This window comes from Archocentrus centrarchus, chromosome 3 (genome assembly GCF_007364275.1).
Source record: "Archocentrus centrarchus isolate MPI-CPG fArcCen1 chromosome 3, fArcCen1, whole genome shotgun sequence".
NCBI classification, from domain to species: Eukaryota; Metazoa; Chordata; class Actinopteri; order Cichliformes; family Cichlidae; genus Archocentrus; species Archocentrus centrarchus.
Window position 1 is genome coordinate 23,159,027 of NC_044348.1, and position 18,203 is coordinate 23,177,229.

An 18,203-nucleotide genomic window follows, 5' to 3' on the forward strand; every position below is an offset into this window, starting at 1 on the left:
TATAACATATGATTTTATAAAACAGTAGTATCCAGAAGTATGATGATTTAGCACTGTCTGAAAACATTACTGCTTACTTTTAATATCCAAATGTCCAATACACAGTGCCTAATAGATGAACGAGGGAGCAGTTTCACAGCAGCACTATCTATGTGTGCTGTGATGAATAAGTTGTTTTGACAAATACAGTTTTCCATAAAATCACATGATGTCACCACAGCCTTTGCATATTATCAAAGATAAGGCAAGAAAAACAATATGCCATATTGCTTTTGGCTCTTCTGCCTTTACTACGCCCTGTGACTTGTAGCAGTCCTTTTTTGGCCACAAATACAGTGCCATAGTCCCCTTCACCAGAGAAATACCTAAACTGTGTGTGACAGACCTGACTGGTTTCAGTGTTTGCATAAGGTTTTACAAAGGCAGGAAATGGCCCAACATTTGCAGCAGTCAACTGTTTCATAACCACTGAGAGAAACCAAAAACAAAGATACTGAACTGTAGAATTCCAACACGAATATATAAAATAAATAATGAAGTGTTTATTGTTTTCTGCATATCACAGCCAGTTATTAAGATAAAGGATTGTTTCTGTTTCTTTCAATGAATTAATTTATTTCATGGTACAAATAATATGCAGTCAAATCTGGCCCGTCATCATTCACCAGTCAAAATGAGTTTGCTACTTATTTACTACAATATGGCAATATGCTACAATATGGCTACAACAGTAAACTCTAATAAGTGAAAGTAGATATTGCTCCTGTACTTGTTTAACAGTATTTTTTTCACTATATTTCAGGGTCGAAAAGCAGGAAACTTAAGAACTATCAGCTCTAACCTGGAAGATTTAAACATGAGTGTGTGATCTATATGTTTAAAGCCCTTTTGTCCAGACTGTGACCAGACTGATCACTACAGGTGTTTGAAATCATAATATAAATAATATATATAGTTGGACACACTGTAACAAAGGGCACCCAAACCATAACCTTGCTGCACATAGTAATATGATGCACCATGAATGACAACTGTAACCACTGCATGCCCCCCCCCCCCATCCAGCTGAATTGTGGCTCTTGGTTTACCACAAAGGGGCTCTGGTCAACATTCCTTTCCATGTGTGAGAATTTGCTACCTGCAACAAATCAGAGCAGACTGGACATGAAGCATAATAACATAAACAATGCTGCAGATATGCGGTCAATGACATCATAAATCGACAAATACTAGTTAGTTACATTGTCAACAATTCTGTTGACCTACTTGCATTCTTTGATGAAGAAATCTCAACTTCTGGTTGAGACTTTCAATCTCCTGACACAGACAAAGATATTAAGGTCAGGTGTTTGATTATTACATAGATTTTGCCTTTTACATTTTAAAAAAGTTTGTTATACTGTAATAAGTACTGTGATGAAGAGGCCTAAAGTCTTAAACATGGCTGTGTTATGTTTATCATTGGGTTCACTGCTGGAAGAAAGTTTAAATACCTGGGTTAGTTTTTCATTATGCCTGAGTTTGATTTGAGGTAGAAGGTCTTCCAGTCTCTGAATCTATAATTAAAAAAATGCAATCTAAATTCATTTTTTAACAGAAGATAAAACAAAACCTCACGAGCTAGACAAAAGGAAACAGAATAAGGAAATAGGTTGCTGTCATTGCACCATGATACATTAATATGAGTTATTCAGTAGACTACTGCCAAACCACTATTTGCATAGTATTTTCTTTTTATAATCAGGCTTACTTACTCTTCTTTCTATAGTCTGTAGTCTTGTTTTCATGGTCTTGTTGATCACAGTCATGGGGATTGTTCTGAGCTTGGGACACACTGTAGCAATATCAGGCAGAACAGAAGTCAAATGTGCATTTTCTTGAGTCCCGTGTATTGTCAAAGTATTGTCTAAGAAGTGGATATGCCTGATTTAAGTGATGTAAGCACAAGTGTTACATAGATGTGGAAAATAAAACATTTATTACACTAAAATTACACTAATTTCTTTTGCTGGTTGGTTCTCAAACAGCACCAAGGTAGTACCATCAGTGCCATGCTAGTGCAAAAGAGATATATTAGTGTGGCTGTAGAATGAGGATTAAACTCATTTTGCTTTAATTTTGTAAGTTGTATGAAGAAATGAGTGTTTTTAGGTCTATATGTTGAATGAATTGGTGCTAATATATGGATTGTGTTGTAATATGTTTTCACCTTATGTACCATCTAGAATGAAGGAAGACTCCATACACTGCTTTCACTTAACATTACAACATTTCAGTCGTATTAAAGTTGTGGTTCCAGTCATATGATCATTAAGTTTGGATGCTGAGCAAGAGCAGTATATAGGACCTTTGTCATATCTTCTTATACCTTGTCATACCTGCATGTTGTTAAAAACAAAAAAACTTCCCCTTGATGAGAAAATTGTGTTTTAGTATATGTTTATTATGTATTCTGATATATTTTACTTTTATGGAATAGAAACATTTAAAAAGAAATTTCAAGAGGTGCTTGAAGGTGACTTTGATCACATACAGTCAATACCAGGCTTGTTCATACTCCTGTTTCCTTTGTCTGTCCCATAAGATAAGCTAAGCTGACTGGCTGCAGTTTCTTGTCGTGAAAATTAATAAGTGTATTTCCAAAAATTGTCAAGCTATTCTGTTAAGAGGACTGTGAAATGTAGACACCTTTACCGAGGAAAACACTGTTAAAGATAAACAGAAGGTGATTACCATGCTGAAAGAGCTTTGCTACCTCAAGCACATAAGGCCTGTGAAGAAAAATATATAATTACTTGATTATATTTTGAGTACGCAGTGAATAGATGTAAGGACTTTTACATCATCTGACAACATACACGTGCTTGCTGTTAGCAGGAATGGAGCTGTTCAGAGGGATAAGACGGCCACGATGATTCCTTATCTACACACAAAGGAAACTTCTCAGTTTGTTGTGTTTTCAGGAATTACAATGAATTTCATTTTTTTTCATTAATAATTTTGGTGCTTATAGCCATTTTCTTTAAACATTGAGAGAAATGTCTGCATTTTACACATGTACCTTGAACACAACATTGGAACAGTTCAGCCCAAAGGCACTCCTGATAATCTGAAAAGCAGTAGAATATAAAAAGATTAAAAACAATCTCTTACTTTCTTTTTGTGAATGTTTATGCTCATTTGTGACAGTAAAATGTATAAGTCTTAAGGTTTTAATGATGGATGGATGGATACCTGTATGATGATGGTAACATCAGCAGCTGAAGGAACAGACACTTCTCGAAGAACGGACACTTTTTCATCTGCAGCAAAGTAAATGGAAGATTGTACCACTTGCCAGAAGCTGAATATTTTCAAATAGCACATAGGATCTGAAAAGCAGTGCATTTAATATAATCCCTGTTAACACAAAAATGTGTATTGCTCTTCTGCTCTTCATAGTATAGAACACTGAATTTCGAGACTCTATGTTTGAATGGATGATAGCACACATCACACAAAGGAAATTCGAATTTGCAGCGCAAGTGAATGGGCTTTATAGTGAACTGAATATATTTTGTGTTTAATATTTAAAATTAATATTTGTTTAGTCACTGATTTCAGATTGCTAGACAGGAAGTGTAAGTGTGATGTAAAAAATAGGCACACGTTTTTATTCAAAGCAGATTTCTTAAAATGGGACATACATTTTAAACACTGGCATCTGAACACTTGTTTTATTGTTACATTATTTATCCATCTTCTTTTAAAACTAACAGTTGCATATTTGCTGATTAGCTAAACGCATCAGGTTTACAGTAAGCATATTCATTTTCGTTCCTTCTTTGGCTCATTTTGTATAATGTCAGATGTGCGCTCAGGGTCTAATATATGCTAATAACAGAGTAACCAGTCAAATGCAGCTGCTGCTGTCCGCTTTGTCTATTTGTAGATATGTGCGTGTTACTACAGCTGATCACGTTGTAAATGAAAAGTTAATGTGTGGATAAAATTTGTTTGCTGAATTTAACTACATTTATCTGGAAAAAAATATATAAGCACATAATCCTTATTTAGACTTTAATGGGTTAAAGAGGCTGGTTGCCATGGACACAGACGCACAGACGGACATCGGTGACTGATAAATTAACCTGACCGCAGGCTGAGTGTCGAAAAACTCACACAAACTTACGAACCTCTTTTGTCAAGCCGCCTCAGAGCGATCCAGACCTTTGATGCCTGAGGTGATTTATCAAAACTGAGCACAGACATTTTAGTCTAAAGACGGCAGAAGCAGCAGCAGCCAGCGGGCATAATAATACCACCTGACACATCCGGAAAGAGACCTTCAAAATAAGGCCTGAATGTCAGTGTGTTAATAATACTGAAAAAAAGAAAAAAAAAAAAGGTCTACATCTAACTTCACACAGCACAACTTTTGCTCTTGAGGTACAGCTATTATTTGACAAATAGAACTACTTCAATTTGTCAGGAAAAATGAACTACTTTTTTTTTTTTTAAGCCTGGCAGATCTTACAAGCAGAACTGTGATCTGAATGCATTGTTGTGGCAAACATATTTGCTCTTTCAAGATGAGCTCTATAGGTTCTCTATAGGCTCCCCTTGTTAGTGTTTGACCCTTTATTTTATTTATTTGAGTTATTTTTAACATATTGTGTAACAAACTGTGCCAGAGCTGACAGGCTGAGGAAAAAGAACAGAGAAAAGAAAGAAAAGAAAAAGGGAGAGAGAAAGAGGGAAAAAAATGGGAATAGAGAGAAAATAGAAAAAAGGAGAACGAGCACATGCAAATAAACAAAACAGTTTATCACTTGTTGAACAAAAAAATGCTAACTATACTTGCAAAAATAAATTTGTGTGGGGAAAAACAAAACAAACGAAGTATGGTTACACAAACAAACAATTTCGTTGTGTTGTGATTGTGTGGGTATTTGTGTCTACGTCATGAAATGTACTTACCAATGAGGGCAGAACGCTGCAGCTCTGCCCAGCAGAAGCTAGAGCAGGGGTGGGCAACTCCAGGCCTCGAGGGCCGGTGTCCTGCAGGTTTTAGATGTGTCCCTGATCCAACACACCTGAATCAAATGGCTGAATTACCTCCTCAGCATGCAGTCAAGTTCTCCAGAGTCCTGCTAATGACTTCTATGTGTGATTCAGGTGTGTTGAATCAGGGACACATCTAAAACCTGCAGGACACCGGCCCTCGAGGCCTGGATTTGCCCACCCCTGAGCTAGAGGCAGGTAGAAAAAGCCCCAGGAAACCCAGGCCACCAACAGCCCATCAAGAGCCATGAAGACCCTGAAAGACAACCACATGCCCACCCCAGCAGACGGAAGAGGGAGGTCCCAGACGGAGCCCCCCCCCCCCCCCCCCCCAGTCGACGAGCAAGGGCCCTAGAGAACCCGAGGCAACGAGAAACCAGCCATATATACAAACACGCATGCACACACACATACACATATATGCACAGATACGCACAAACACTCACCCACACACAGATATATGCACAGATGCACACATACTTACATACTCACCCACCCAAATACACTCACAACTACTTTTTAAATAAATGTCATATTAATTTAATATTGCTATACTCTTTCCAAAGTACAAGTTTTAGTGGGTTTCATAGAAGGTTAAATAAAATGTTTAGGCTGCCACTACAGCTACAATTAGTAAAATAATAATAATAACAATAATAATGAGAGATCGACAGACAGACAGACAGACAGACTTCAGTCTTAAAGTGCAAATAAATAGCATGGTAGTTATCAAGGTTGGCATTGCAAACAAAAGAAAGAATGCTGTTCTTTAAGTAGTCTCTATTCTACATTATTGCAGAGGGCACAACGATGGGTGTGAAACCTGTCACCAGTAATTTATTTACATCGACACAGTCAAGGCTTCAAGAATATTCTGCCTTGTGCTAAAAGAGAGGCACTGCTCCTGTTTAAAAATAAATTAATATATATAAATAATAATGTAAAACAACTTATTCAAAAGGAAGGCAAAAAATAAGCTTTCCAATAATCCTCTAAAGAAAATATTAACATGCTACTGACTCGTGATTCAGACTTATAAGCAGACTGATAATGGCACTGTTGTTGGTAAGATGACATGCAGCATGACAGAATGAAAGTAAACTACAAGAACAAAGTGCAGCCGGGTTCATTTAAATTTTTCTCTGGGTTTTATTTGAACACTTCTTTATTTTTTGTCATCCTTACATGTATCTGAAGTGGAGTGGGAATTTGCAAGCTATACTTGACTCTTTTTTGGTTACTTCCAAGCAGTATATGCTTTATAAAGTTCAAAATCAAGAAAAACAATACAAAGTGGGCATAAAGTACAGCACTTATATTTTTAAATATGAGGATTACCAAAGAAAATACTTATCAAGTACTTACTGATAGGCATCAGGGAAAAAGTATAAGGATTATGAATGTCCTTTAAAAAAACACTACTTTTTTGTTTCACTATAAACTACAATATAAACACAACCTAAACACAAAGAAGTAAACCAGTTACTCAGTTAGCAAAGGACTTGTGATTTATGAGCTGTCTGTTGTTCATGTTAACCAGCGTGTCTGGTTTCTTCTTCTTTTTCAACCTGCGGCTTTATTTCTTGTGCCAAGAGACATCAGTGGTGCAATGCGGAACACTCAGCTTATGTATGTTTAGAGGTGGCAGCACAACTGAGTCTCGTGAGCTTGTGTTCATAAACCTAAAGTTTCAGTTGATGCAGGATTGGAGAGCAGTGATGGAGTGGTCAGTATTCTGAAAAAGATAAATGGCAAAACTGAAGAGGTTGTTATTTGAAAACTTCTCCTATGCCAGCAGGGCCAGATGGATTTTCAGCAATGCTTCTTAAGCTCAGTGTGTACTCGTTTATGATGAATCAGTAATTTATGCTCAACACAAATTTACAAACTGACTGTTTTAAAGATATCCATACAGATCTGCATCTTATGATCAATAAACTTGGCTTATTTATTCCTTCAGCAGATCAGGCCTTTGGCACCAAGCCATTCTGTCTATGTCTAACTTCGTGTCAAAGGAGAAAATGCTTCAAGGTATGAAGCAAAACAAAACTGTCAGTCCTAGAAGCACAACTGGTTTTTGTTGTTTCTTAATCACATGCTAACACTAAGCTATTAGCCTTTGGTTCTCAGCAAGCATGCAAAACTATTTTCTTTAAACTACTAACAAAAACTTAATTTTTATAGTAAAGAAGGGGAACAAAATCATAGATAAGTTAAGAAAACCTGTTCAGGACTTCAGGACTATTGTATACATCACTCACCACAAAAAAAAGCTGTTACATAATGTAAAGACTGCATGTGAAATGAGCCTGTTCTGTATTTGTGAAGTCCGTCACTGCTAAGAGGAAGATTGCTTAAAGAGATGTTTTTGAGTAATTGAATAAATAGGGTTTTTCTTTTTTCACCCTTATGAACTTTAAAAGTAAAGACAACTGCAGCGTGTGCAGTTGTCTTTACGCACCCTGGCAATCTGAAATGAATATAAACGCTCACCTTTTCCAGAGATGCAAAACAAAGTCTGTTTACATCTCACACAGTTTTAAACAAATATATTTTATTTCATCTCATATGAAATATTTAAATTTATATTAAAATAATGTATATTTATATTTATTTGATGACATCTTAAATTTGTTTCTGTATACTTTAAGTAACTGACTATCATTGCAAGCACACGTGGACATGCACACGTTTTACCCATTGTTTTCTGTACTGAATTCACATTTTCAGGGATACGTCACAACCTGGCTCACGAGGCCATGACACAAAAAAAAAACAAAAAAACGAGGGCACCCTGTTTTTGTCAGTCAAAAAAAAAAAAAAAAAAAAATTGATAAACAAAGTTAACGCCAAAAATAACATATAAAACTTATGGGGTATGGAAACCAGTAAAGGATGGAGTGCCAGTACAGCTTTCTAGTCAGAGAATATAGGGCCAAGGACCTCCCCTGCTAACCTGAACCTGAAACACGTGCAGAGGAAAAGTCAGTGTCCCATGTTATGTTTTAAACCTGAAATATCAACCCGGTCAAAGACTTTCAGAATAAACACTTTCAATTTGATGTAAAACATGGGATGAAAGCCGGTGATCATTAGTGAATAGAACCCACCCAACACAGTACAAAGGGAAATGTTAAATATCAATAATGTGCACCGGGAAAAAAGGCGTTCCTTCATTTGAAAGATTCCGCCGCTTTAATTCCACAATTTTCCAAAATTCACACTCTGTTACCAGACTTTGCGTAACTGTTTTTAGTCTACTGTGTTGAAGGGCTTACGTGCACAGCGCTCTCTTTCTAAAGAAATGTGAGTGGGCTGACTTCCCCTAATGTGGCGCAATGATCCAGCAGCAGCTTCCATAACAGGAAGAGTGTGAGACTCCGACATAAGCGGCGCTCCCAGGATATAGGCTGCAGCTGAGTACATTTGATAGGGAAAAGAAACGGACTAAATCGTCACATAATGGATTTAAACAGGTAACCTGGTTAACTTGAAGTTGCTTTTCTTACTGAATCCATCAGGTTTGCTGAAAGCAAAGATCTCTTGTGTTTTTCCTTCGTTTTTGTTTGTTTTTCAGACGAGTTTGCGACAGGCTCTCTTTTATGGTGCTTCTTTTAGGACACACTGCGGCTGCAACAGTTCTGCCTGGTATGTAAATTACAGTGAACAAATGCTGTAATTAGTTTATGTGAGAACTCAAATTCATTGTTTTCGTATAATTTGTGTTTCGTTCAGGCATTAATCAGAAAAATGGCTTCAATTTTGATTGTACCAATGACTTTGACAAGCTGATGCTGTGTCAGCTGGAGCTACAAAACTGCACTGAGTACAGTATGACTCTCTCGAATAAAGACAGGTATGGCTGAGATGTTTTTATCTGTGATTTTAATATTACAGCGATCAGCCATTACATTAAAATCCACTGCCCTACTTTAAATAGTCCCTCTTTTTGCCACTAACACGGCTCCGACCTGTCGGGACATGGACGGGATCTCTGAGGGTATTTTACTGTGTCCAGATCAAAGACTGTAGTACCGGGGCCTTTGGGCGGGTTGCTTCTGTGGATCGGAGTTATTTTGTCACATGGAGTGGATGCTCAGTTCGATTGGGATAAGGAGATTTTTGTTCTGTTCTGTTTTTGGGGTGGGGATGATCCCAGTGGAAATCCCAACAACCTGACGGACAAGGTACTAATGTCAAGAGGTAGACTATACCAAAACGTGAATGTATCAAACTTAAATAAATACATAAATAACAGGGTATGGAGGTTAAAGGTTTGGCACATTCTTGTGAAGAAGAAAAAAAAGTACTTTATTTTAATGCAGTTTTCCAAACTTCTTATAAATTGATTCTTGAGTATTTGTTTGTTCAATTTGTTGATAACAGTTAACTCTCATTTCTGCTGTTCCTCTGTCTGGTAATCACCTTTGGGTTTGGGGAAATGCATTAATGGAACAGCACTATTATTTTTGAGCCATGTTTTTGTGAGACTCAAACACTGGCTTTTGTAAACTAAACAAATCAAAATGTGGGACATTGTCTCAGTATGTGGGACACAGGGGAGAGGGATGAAAATGTTGTCTAGTTCAACATAAAGTGGGACATCTGGCCACCCTCTAGTTGTGAAAGCTGGAGGTTAGCATGATTCAAAGATTAGGTGGGTGTAACAGGAATTCCAGGAATTTCCCATCAGAAAACTGCATTTAATGTGATGAGCATTACTCACTTTACCTAACAGTGGTTTTAATGCCGTGGCTGACAGCGTAAATATGCTGTCATAAAATGAGCTTAATCAGCTTAAAAAGTCTGAAGAATTAATGTTTAATTAAAGCATATTTCATTATTGTCTTTTGCTCCACAGTGAGAAGAATTGCACTTTACAGCAGTGTGGCACTGGAAAGTGTTGCTGCGATTTCCAAATGACATTTACGATTGGAACGACTTACACAGCAAAAGTCTTGAAAGATGGCAAAACCATGGAGTCCAAAGTCATCAAGGTCACAGAGAGCTGTATGTTGACTTATGTTAAATTACAGCCCACACTGCATCTGCCAGAAATGGACTCATTAGATACGAACAAACATTCACTTTCCTGTTCTTGTTTCTGTACAGTAAAACCAAAGACTCCAACAATCAAATTAGTGAAAGAATCCAATGGGAATATTGGAGTCAGCTGGAACTCAACCATGATGGGATTTATAAATAATCAGCTGACTGCTGAGGTGACTTACTATAAAAAAGGAGAGACAACAAAGGTAGGATCAATGCCACAGCAGCTATTTGTACTGCAGATGTAAACATGGGTATAACTATGTCAGGTTCACAGAGAACTAAGACTGTTAAACACATTTTTATACCTCTCATTTCTCCATAGCAGATATCTAAATCTATTATACCAGCTATTGTTGATGGACTGAATTACTATGAAATAAATGGTCAAGAACTGGATCCAAATTCAACATATATAGTCAGTGTGAGAAGCTTCATAAAGCTGAGTGGCAGGTTCAGTGACAGTAGCACAGAGTGGGAATTCAAAACCCGTAAGTATTGTATTTTTTCCATTTTAAGACAGTAAATTCTGTATTTTTTTTAATCATGTTAAGAGCTCCCAAATATATTTATATTACACATTCAGCTGTAAAATAATGTCAGAATTAATGTTAATATTAAGAGAAATCAGAGAAATTTTCATAGATGACGATAATGTGAATCCTGTGTGACATGAGTCCTTTTTCAGAAGTAATCTTGAGAGAAAAATTGCATCTCAGATTCTTATATTAAAGTGAAAAAAGGCCCATTATATGAACTTTTTAAGGGTCCTCAATATACAGGACCCTGAAGAAGTTCAAAAATATATATTTTTTTATTTAGTATTTAGCAATATTAAAGTTTTTAAAAAATGATTGACCAGACTGTACTGTCTCAATAGTCTGCTCTTCTTTTTTGTTTTATCTCTTAAACAACAAAAGAACAATAAATCAATAAATTGTTATGAGGGTATATCCTTTAATATTTAGGAATATAAATTACATTGTAATGACCAGTGCCAACAAAGTGTACTCATATCTCTTGTTTGCATTGGAATTTACATTTGTTGTTAGTATTTCCAGATTTGCAGTGGGTGCTATGTTACACTGAATATTCTGAACATTCATATGTCATATACTCTGAAGTACAGTATGAAGATATTTTTAAAAAATATATATTTTATCCTTGTAACTTAAATCGTGAAGAGTGCATATAAACAAATGCAATTAGACATGATCACTAAATAATGAAAAAACATGAATTTCAAAGCAATTTGAAGAAGCGTATCAGGAAATGTATCATGTCAAGTAGTGACATAAGGTGTCATCGTGGACACTGATTTTATATATATATATATAAGACAAGTCTGTTGGCAGATTTATAGGCATATTTTATGCACTTTATGCTGCTATATTTCCCTTCTGTGTAACTTCCATACAGACGGAGTGATTGTTAAACTTATTTTACAGCTTTTGCCACAGCTTCCTCCCGTAACTTCCAGCTCTTGGTTATCGTCATCAGCCTCAGTATTGTTGCAGTTATCTTCAGCGTTGCTATATATGGCTTACATGTAAAGTAAGTCATGAAGCTAAACCAGTTTTGCTTGTGCCTCTGACAGTATGTATTTCCCCTAATACTGAAACTTGTGTATCATTTTGCTGATTTTTTTTTTTTGTATACTTCCTTTAGGTTAAAAACAATGTTGTGGGATGAAGTTCCCAAACCTCCAAATAAAATCTTGAATACTGATCCAAGTGAGCAACGGGTGAGCCACCTTTCACGCTAATCAAAAATGATCTTCAAATGTTGCATCCATTTGTTTTATTAGTAATAATTTGGGAGGATTTTCATGAGATTATTATATTTACATGACTTTTTTTATAAGTTGCCATTAGTTGGATTTATGTTCTGTCTATAAATAGCAGTTCTGTCAGCACTGCAACAGTCAAAAGAACAATGTTATTTCCATCTACAGTAATTTGTAGAGTATTTGGTAATATGGCACAGATCAGAGCATGGATCAAACATGACAATGATTAAGCTAAACACACACACACACACAAAAAAGAGGAGCTGGGGCAAAGGTGGGTTACAAAGAGGTTTGCAGGCTGTACCAGGAGTAACTATAGATAGGCTAAACATAACCTAAACAGTGCACCCTATATAACATTTGCTGATGGCTAAGCAGCTGGCACTGAAATCAGCTGATCTGCTGGGATTACATATGAGCTTGAATTTGTGGCTTGTCGGAAAATGTCTGTCAATTCAATTTTATTTGTATAACGCCAAATCACAATAAACAGTCGCCTCAAGGCGACTTGAGGCGCCTTGTATTGTAGGTAACAACCCTACAATAATACAGAAAAAACCCAACAGTCAAAACGACCCACTATGAGCAAGCACTTGGCAACAGTGGGAAGGAAAAACTCCCTTTTAACAGAAAGAAACCTCCGGCAGAACCAGGCTCAGGGAGGGGCAGTCATCTGCTGTGACTGGCTGGGCTGAGGGGAGAGAGACAGGACAAAAAACATGGTGTGGAAGAGAGACAGAGATTAGTAATAACTAATGATTAAACACAGTGAAGTATTACCACAGTAAAAAAAAAGGTGAGTAAAAAGAAAAAGTGCATTATGGGAACCTCCCAGCAGCCTAGGCTTATAGCAGGATAACTAAGGGATGGTTCAGGGTCACCTGATCCAGCCCTAACTATAAGCTTTATCAAAAAGGAAAGTTTTAAGCCTAATCTTAAAAATAGAGAGGGTGTCTGTCTCTTTTTGTTTGTTTGTTTGTTTGTTTTTGAAGACGTTTCTTCTCTTATCCAAGAGCCTTCTTCAGTTCTAACAACCAAAAGCTGGAGAGTCCCAGGTATTTAAACCCTATCGGGGCTCCCCTTTAGCTTATCACATGAGCCATGATGTGATAAACGGTGTGATCATTACCACCAGGTGTTTTGGTTGAAACCACTATGAGACCTTGCCCCACCCTATCATGTGACCTATTGAGGTCACCTGAAGTAAGGTGTGAGTGGGGGTTGAGGTGCCTGGGAAGGGATCTAATGATTGCAATGTAGGAGGCTGACCGCTGGTGTCATAAGTATGTGGTACAGTGGAGTGAGGAGTGCTTGGACCTCTACTGTGGAGAAACCAAACAGCCACTCTGCAAACCCATGGCACAACATAGAAAAGCCACCTCGACAGGACAAGACTCAGCTGTAAACCTGCACCTAAATGATAAAGGACACTCTTTTGAGGATGCCAGTGTTCACATTTTGGACTGGGAAGACAGATGGTTTGAAAGAGAAATAAAAAAGGCCATCATTAAACAGAGGCGGTGACTTACAACACCAGCTGCCAACCGCCTCTGCTGCAGTCTTCAGATCCCTTCCCAGGCACCTCAGCCCCTACTCACACCTTACTTCAAGTGACCTCAAAAGGCCACATCATAGGGTGGGGCAAGGTCTCAGGGTGGTTTCACCCAAAACCAGTGATGGTAATAACTCACGCCTTTTTTTCACACTTTGGCTCATGTGATGGTGCACATGATTAATAGTAGGTCAACGAGCACTTCAAAAGGGGACCCCCACTAGGGTTTAAGTACCCTGGTTTTTAGAACTGAAGAAGCCTCTTGGATGGGAGGTATAATGTCTTCAAAAAATGTACACAAGTCCAATTGGCTGTTTTTCAAGCTATTGACAGTGCCCTCTCTGAAGTAACACTTGTCAGCCAATTGCAAGTGTTTCTCCTCTTTGCATCTTCTCTGAAGAGTGGCAACATGGGCGCCTCAAAACAACTCTCAAATGACGTGAAAACAAAGATTGTTCAACATCATGGTTTAGGGGAAGGATCCAAAAAGCTTTCTCAGAGATTAAAGGTTTTCACTGTGAGGAACATAGTAAGGAAATGGAAGACCACAGGCACAGTTCTAGTTTAAGCCTGAAGTGGCAGGCCAAGAAAAATCTCAGATAGGCAGAGGCAAAGGATGATGAGAATAGTCACAGTCAATCCACAGACCAGCTCCAAAGACCTACAACATCATCTTGCTGCAGATGGTGTCACTGTGCATCGTTTAACTATTCAGCGCACTTTGTGCAAGGAGAGGATGTATGGGAGAGTAATGCAGAAGAAGCCTTTTCTGTGCACATGCCACAAACAGAGTCGCTTGAGGTATGCTAAAGCACATTTGGACAAGCCAGTTTCATTTTGGAATAAGGTGCTGTGGACTGATGAAACTGAACTTGAGTTATTTGGACATAACAAGGGGCGGTATGCATGGTGGAAAAAGAACACAGCATTCCAAGACAAACACTTCCTACCCACAGTAAAATTTGGTGGCGGTTCCCTCATGTTTGTGGGGCTCTGTGGCCAGTGCAGGTACTGGGAATCTTGTTAAAGTTGAGGGTCGCATGGATTCCAGTCAATATCAGCAGATTCTTGAGAACAATGTTCAAGAATCAGTGACAAAATTGAAGTTGCTCTGGGGCTGGATACTTCAACAAGACAACGACCCTAAACACTCTTCAAAATCTACTACTGCAGAGGAACAAGTACAATGTTCTGGAATGGCCATCTCAGTCCCCAGACCTGAATATTATTGAAAATCTGTTATTTGATTTAAAGCGAGGTGTCCATGCTCGGAAACCATCAAACCTGAGTGAACTGGAGATGTTTTGTAAAGAAGAACGGTCCAAAATACCTTCAACCAGAATCCAGACTCTCATCGGAAGCTATAGGAAGTGTTTAGAGCAGGGATCCTCAACTCCAGGTCTCGAGGTCCGGTGTCCTGCAGGTTTTAGATGTGTCTCTGCTTCAACACACCTGAGTCAAATATAAAAGTCATTAGCAGGACTCTGGAGAACTTGACTGCATACTGAGGAGGCAATTCATTTGATTTAGGTGTGTTGGATCAGGGACACATCTAAAACCTACAGGACAACGAACATCGAGGCCTGGAGTTGAGGATCCCTGATTTAGAGGCTGTTATTTCTGCAAAAGGAGGATCTACTAAATATTGATGTAATTTTTCTGTTGGGGTGCCCAAACTTATGCACCTGCCTAATTTTGTTTAAATAATTAATGCACACTTTATGTAAATCCTATAAACCTTTTTTCACTTCTCAAATATCACTGTGTTTGCCTGCTATAGGATATACAGTATGTAATTAAAATTGCTGATCTGAACAACCAATGATTTATAAAGGAAAATCATGAAAATTACTTTTTGCATACCACTGTATGTTTACATTTTTATTGTCTGTGACAGATTCAGCCCTGGATTCAAATGGCCTACCCAAACATGAGGGATTGACAGAAAATAAGGCACAATGTAATTGGAAAACTACATGTACTGTGTGCAGCATGAAATCAGACTCCAACTCTGTTCTTAAAAAAATAGCTGGACAGTTTTTGACAGCTCTGTAAACAGAAAAACCAGTTGTACCTATGTAGACAAAGCAGCAGCTTAACAGGTTTTCGAGATCGTAAAACCCTTCACTTAATATTATTGCTCTAATAACAGGTGACACCAAATCAATCAGTATTGATATCTTAAAATGTACAAGACACTTTTGTTGGTTTGAAAAGACTTCCCCCTTTTAAATGAAATGTTTGCGATTGTTTATCCCTCTTGTTTAGGTCTTGAAACTTGAGCCACCCATCACCTACTCTGTCTGCATTGAGCCCCTTATTCCAGATGACAGCAAACTGGGGTTAGTATTGACTGCACTGATGCATCAACATTAGACATTTCCATAAGGATTAGTATCTGGGAGCTTAAGTTCACGTTTTTCTGTATTCAGGTCAAAGACGTCACTGACAGACACCAGCAGTGGGACTCTTCAGCAAAGCAGTGGGGTCAGCACAGGCTCCTCCGCTCTCAGTTATACAAATACTGGATGTCCTGCTGCTGTGAATGGAGACCCTCCTATTGCTAAAGCTGCTCACGATGCGCTTTCGAAAATCTTCCCGAATATTTGCCCAATATCACCACCCACCGCCACACAATCAAACAATACACAAGAAAGTGGTTTATTCTCTGCTCCTTGCCATCCATGTGGTATCCAAACAAAGGACCCGAATTTTGGATCATCCGTGTTTGAAAATAAAACCTATTCCTTCCTCATTCCTGGCTTTCCACATCAGACTCTGACAAACAACTTGGAGGTCCAGGTGAAGGCTGAAATGCCTTGTGACTCTGAATACCAACCCACTAAGAGCAACATGGTGAACTGTCCTTTTCAACAGGAACCAGCTTGTCAAGTTCCTGCACAACAGGGTGCTATTTTACCACAAGTGGTTTCACCTATGGTGTCAACAGACATATCCTATCAAGAGGTCCCTATAAGTGTACCTAAAGGGTCACACAGCTTCCTTGCAGTGGATGATGACTACCAGGCATTCCCAAGTCAGGTGAGGCAGCCTGATGTTTTCCTTTTAGAGCAGAGGAATAGAGAGCACAAGGAACATTTGGACAAGTGGGAGGAGAAGTCATTCACAAAGAGCCCTCAAAGTACCTTAAGCCCAGTCGTTCCAGTCCAGGATGGGCAGCATGTCTCTGAACTCCAAATACCCTTTTTCTCTCTGGTATCATCTAATCCAATAATCACAGACGATGGCTATCAAAGTGTGTAGTACTGTGATTACAACTTGGGTTGTAATCACCCAATGGAAGCAGGAAAATGATTTCATGTTTGTAACTTCCTGATGTTCACGTGATCCTTATAGAATAAGGTCCTGCTGTCACATATAAATGTATAAATTACTGTATACAGATAGTCACATGTACATTGTCAAATGTTAGTGTTAACATTTAAAATTGTATAAACTGAACACATTCTTTAAGCATCATTACATATTATTTGTAATCTGAATCCTCATGATCCCGTTTAGAGGGCTGAACTTCAAATCAAATTCATGAATAAATCAGAACACAATACCAGTGGCAAAAGAAGAATACTGACCCATTAATGACGTTTGTGGAAACAGTTTAATCCAAATGTTTGATGCTGGTTTTGGACTGGAGCTTGGACTATTACCAATGAGCTTTTGTCTCCATCTTGTGGTCTTACCATGAACAGACACTGCCTTGCTTCAGCACTGTGAATTTAAATGAAATCACATGACTAAAATATTCTGGCAATGACTTGCCTGCAGTGTGTAAGCATACCAGATGACAAACAACATGCATTATATAGTTAAGTCTGCAAGTCTGGGGTTGCAGGCACAGAATGTAAATTCTCAGTGTGCTACTGTATGCCTATTTGCACAGTGTACATATGTAAAACCGCTGAGCGGCTGCCAACGCTTGACTGCTTTGAGGTCGTAACAGAGATGGAGGGGTGGGTCAAAGTGCTGTTATAATAAAGTCAGTGAAGAAATGTGTGAAGTTTGATGGGCCTAGCTTCAACAGTAAGCATCTGTGGTGTGAACTTGAACATCGTAGATCCCATTTTTTTCTCAAATTATGGCCAATGTTAAAGTTTGTGTGGAACAGACGCCAATGCCAAAGCTATGACAATATCAATTTTTTCTTCAAAACATCTGAGTTTTATGGTGGTTAATCAGGCCAACTCATAAATCACATGTAAGAACAAGCCAGAACAGCCTTTTATGTTGCCATGCTGTGAAAGTATGTCAGTAGCTACACAGCTGGTTAGTCTTTTTTAGCTCTTTAGTTCATCATGTTTTTAAGTACTACATTTTTCAATGTTACAATTTTCAGTGTTTCACACAAGGCTGAATTATTAAAAGAAAATGTAATGCTGTTACTATTACTACTAATAATACAACTGAAATTAATCATTTTAAAGGATGAATGAGATAAAAACAAAGTTTGTCCAAGCATCAAAGGGCCGCTCTTTAATTTATTCAAACATGCTGACTCACATATTCTGTTTTACATTAAAAAGATGATTTTGAAAGAAAGAATTGTATGAAACTGTAACCTAAGAGTGTGACAAGCCCTGCAGGGCAAGGCTTCATGCATCAGTTTAGTTTCTTGAGCTTGTTGGTGCACATACAGATCCATACATGTTTGTGGTCATGCACACCCTACAACACTGATATGATTGATTTGTACAACTCATTCCTTTTGTATTGAAGTTATCTATTAAAGTTACCTTGTTATTTTATACATAA

The 18,203-nt window shown here is 38.0% G+C and overlaps 2 protein-coding genes across 4 annotated transcripts; one reads left to right on the forward strand and one right to left on the reverse strand.

Annotated features, from left to right (window-relative positions):
• Positions 1 to 548: 548 nt before the first annotated feature.
• Positions 549 to 4,309, reverse strand: LOC115800999 (uncharacterized). 2 transcript variants are annotated; one of them, XM_030758689.1, is made up of 9 exons: positions 4,176 to 4,309; positions 3,235 to 3,302; positions 3,062 to 3,109; positions 2,859 to 2,923; positions 2,734 to 2,771; positions 1,755 to 1,834; positions 1,494 to 1,556; positions 1,267 to 1,317; positions 549 to 1,138 (listed from the first exon to the last, which is right to left on the reverse strand). In XM_030758689.1, the coding sequence occupies exons 1-9, from the start codon at positions 4,249 to 4,251 to the stop codon at positions 1,085 to 1,087; spliced, it is 543 nt and encodes a 180-aa protein (XP_030614549.1). In that variant the 5' UTR covers positions 4,252 to 4,309; the 3' UTR covers positions 549 to 1,084. The 2 variants fall into 2 exon arrangements, with proteins under 2 accessions (XP_030614549.1, XP_030614542.1); XM_030758682.1 differs by having other exon boundaries at positions 3,235 to 3,371; positions 4,176 to 4,266.
• Positions 4,310 to 8,413: 4,104 nt separating this feature from the next.
• LOC115776475 (uncharacterized) lies at positions 8,414 to 17,886 on the forward strand. 2 transcript variants are annotated; one of them, XM_030724197.1, is made up of 10 exons: positions 8,414 to 8,519; positions 8,621 to 8,691; positions 8,779 to 8,899; positions 9,905 to 10,053; positions 10,156 to 10,298; positions 10,418 to 10,583; positions 11,541 to 11,646; positions 11,761 to 11,836; positions 15,702 to 15,775; positions 15,866 to 17,886. In XM_030724197.1, exons 1-10 carry the CDS (start codon positions 8,506 to 8,508, stop codon positions 16,695 to 16,697), a joined length of 1,752 nt encoding a protein of 583 aa, XP_030580057.1. In that variant the 5' UTR covers positions 8,414 to 8,505; the 3' UTR covers positions 16,698 to 17,886. The 2 variants fall into 2 exon arrangements, with proteins under 2 accessions (XP_030580057.1, XP_030580066.1); XM_030724206.1 differs by having other exon boundaries at positions 10,421 to 10,583.
• Positions 17,887 to 18,203: the final 317 nt, after the last annotated feature.